Source organism: Etheostoma spectabile, chromosome 4 (assembly GCF_008692095.1).
Source record: "Etheostoma spectabile isolate EspeVRDwgs_2016 chromosome 4, UIUC_Espe_1.0, whole genome shotgun sequence".
NCBI classification, from domain to species: Eukaryota; Metazoa; Chordata; class Actinopteri; order Perciformes; family Percidae; genus Etheostoma; species Etheostoma spectabile.
In genome coordinates, this window is record NC_045736.1 from 11,775,112 (window position 1) to 11,778,232 (window position 3,121).

At 38.6% G+C, this 3,121-nt stretch overlaps 1 protein-coding gene across 6 annotated transcripts in view; it reads left to right on the forward strand.

Moving 5' to 3' along the window:
- Window positions 1-2,322, forward strand: part of anks1ab (ankyrin repeat and sterile alpha motif domain containing 1Ab) — a 48,602-nt gene extending 46,280 nt beyond the window's left edge. For all 6 annotated transcript variants that reach the window (XM_032512453.1, XM_032512452.1, XM_032512456.1 and 3 more), the window contains one exon: window positions 1,327-2,322. In XM_032512453.1, the coding sequence (XP_032368344.1) occupies window positions 1,327-1,402 (76 nt within the window). In that variant the 3' untranslated portion in view covers window positions 1,403-2,322. The remainder of the gene's footprint in view (window positions 1-1,326) is intronic.
- The last annotated feature ends 799 nt before the right edge of the window (window positions 2,323-3,121 follow it).

A 3,121-nucleotide genomic window follows, 5' to 3' on the forward strand; every position in this document is an offset into this window, starting at 1 on the left:
TATATATATATATATATATATTATAACACTGTGTTGAAATGTAGCACTATCCGTTTTAATACCTTCTTTTCTTTTCTTACAGTGCAATTTGACAGGGCATTTTGTGATACTTTTTGATAGATGGGGGCTTGATTGAAAATACTTGATTAAAAGAGTGATTCAAGAAGGGATCATAAAGGATCCCAACATTAATACAACCAGAGGCAAAAAAAACAACAACCAAAACAAAGAATACCACCCAAAAACATTACACAAGCATAATGAGTGCACTGACACTAGATCCACTTTTCACAATTTAGGTAATCCAAACAAAAACATCCCCAACGAGATTTCATTTGACTCGTATATTAATGAGTTTGGAGCACATTTCCCAACATAGCACCTTATTATCATGATTACATGGGTAGGTATCCATGCTGTTTCACACCAATTTAGAATTATGTACAGTCCATGCAAAGTATGTCACTTGAAAATAAACGGCAGTGAAAAGATTTAATTCCACTTACATTAAAAGAGCCAAATCTTAAAGTGTTGCTCTGGTGTCGCGTTAATGCGAAAGGATTTGTTATGCTGAGAACGTGACAGTTTATTTATTTATTATATATACATTTATTTTTTATTTTTTAAAAGAAGAATTCCCCTACTGCACTGTGACTCAAAAAGGCTCGTCGTGGAGTCGACACATATCCGTGGGTCCTCCCCTGTGTGCGTTACCTGCTGTGCGTGCTGTATGCTTTGTTTGTGTCTGCCCTCATGGGAGTTTGGACTGTTGCTGTTACATCACTGTCCACTGTCCTTGTTTCTGTGTGCTGCAGGAGAAGTGAGGTATAGAGCTCCTCTCCAGGAGACAGTGTGTCTGGAGACTGGTTTGTGTGCGGTACAGTGGTTGTGTCATTGCCACTCTGTTATGATTGTCAACTGTTAGCTTCCACCGACGATGCATGTTGGCAGTGTTTTGTTGTGTTCTTGTACCCTTCGATGCACTTGGCCTGAGCAAGCTCTGTATGTACTGTAGCAGTGTCTCGTCTCTTCTCACTCATCTGCCATTTGCTTTTTATGTTCCCTTTCTCTCTCTTCGTTACACACCAAATACAGCAATTCATCCTCCTCCCTCCACGTTTCCATTGTCGTCATTCCTCCCAACAATTTGTCACGTATGTTCTTCCATTTTGTGTGTCACCAAGACAACCTGCTCAAGTATGGATGCATAATATAAAAAAAGGCATTACACTTTAATGAGCAGCAGCTATTTAAAGCAAGTTTTGGTGGCATGATTTGGCTGTGCATGTACCAGTCTCTTTTAACATTGGTGTTTTCCTTGTGTAGCTCACCCCAGCGTTCAAGTTTCCGGATACCAAGCTGTGAGTTGAAGGGGAGCAGCCGATGTGAGTGTGTGTGTTGAGTTAGTGGGCAGAGCAGTGGAAAAGAGGTAGAGAGAGAAAATGAAAAGGTAAGCCTTATGCAACGTGCAGGGCCAACCAGCAACTCGGACATTTAGTTCTCCCTCTGTATATCCCCTACTCCTCCGCTGCCCCTGATATGAATCCCAACACACAGACCAAAGGTAACCTGTTGTCCCACATCACTGGCTAAACAGGACCTGGGTATCAATCCTGTCTTGAGAGAGAGGTCAGTCAGAAAGGGTCAGGTCTATTTCCTGGCCTCCATGTGACTTTCTGATCTTTTCATGTAGGTACTGTAATGTTTAGAGCACTGTAGACTATTAATGAGCATTTCTATTGATTCAGGTCCATTGGAGATAGTAACTGTGGGAGTTATTAAGGGTAAAACAAAAATGTAACAAAGTGTAGAGAGAGAAAAAAAAAAAAAAAAAATGTACCAGCATACAATGCTTTGCCCATGTTTGTGGACAGAGTATGGTTTGTCAATGAAAATGTGATCTGTATCAAATTTCAAAACAAATTGTTAAATTAATGAAAAATTAAATGACACGTTGACAAAAGAATCCCTCTCAAGTCTGTTGTCGGCATTGCTTTTGTTTTATGGTTAAAAAATAAAAGACAAGAAAATGACACCAGCTGTTTCAAATTTGAAGGGACAAATATGACATGGTAGTTACTGTACGCATATACGATCGGTGGTTCCTCCGCTGTGGAGATTAGTGGGGGGTGCAACTTCAAATCTCAACCAATGATTAGCCCCAGTTTATGCGTACCGTGTGTTATGTTACATTTAAGTCACAGAGCTACGCAGCTCATTTTTTGAAAGGGCCTGGTGTTCTTTAAAAAAAAAAAGAGATCCTATTTGCTTTGTTTGCATCTTTCATATAAGAGAAATACTTGGTTTGTTGCATGATTTGAAGAAAAAAAAAAGTAAAAATATTCAACCAATTTCCCAAGTTGCAACTTACAAAATGATAGCAGGAAACATCCTTGATTTGTAGGGTAATTTATTACTTAAATTTGTTCATAATGTTACTTTCCATTATATTATCATTTACAGTAACGCGTTGATTATTTTCTTGTGGCGTACCGTATGTGCGGTAAGGAGACATATTTGTGGATTAGTAAGTCACGTTGTAGTTTGAGAAACTGGTTCAAAATCTTATCAGCAGACTAATTATTATTTTATTCATATGGTTAGAGGAGTCTTCCAAAACAACTTAGTTTTATTTTTAAAAGACTGCCAGGAATTGTTTACCTTTCAGAAAATGCTCTATGATTCACGTTTTGTCATCCGCTCTGCTTGGAGCTGGTACAGCATTCAAGGCATCCATTGCAGCATTTATTTTGGTATGATATGAAAATATGCTACAGAGTAATCTGTCGAGTTCTGTTTAAGCTTTCAGTTTGTTTGCTTTTGTGTTTAGTTATAAGTGTATTGAGTAATCGTTTTTCCAGAATATTGTTTAAAGGTGCCCTGCAACACAAAACCGTTTTGACTTGCATTTTTTTAAATCTGTTAGGTCCATATGTGTGTGTGTTATGTGGTGAATGTGAAAATGAACTGCTACTTCCTCTGTCAGCTCTAGCCACTGAGAAGAAATAAGCAGAGGAATCAGGCCAATTATAACAGCTGGTCAGTCTGATGTCATGTTACTATTACTATTCATGAGCTCACCCAGTTGTGCTGGGTAAAGGATGCTGATAACCAGGCTCTC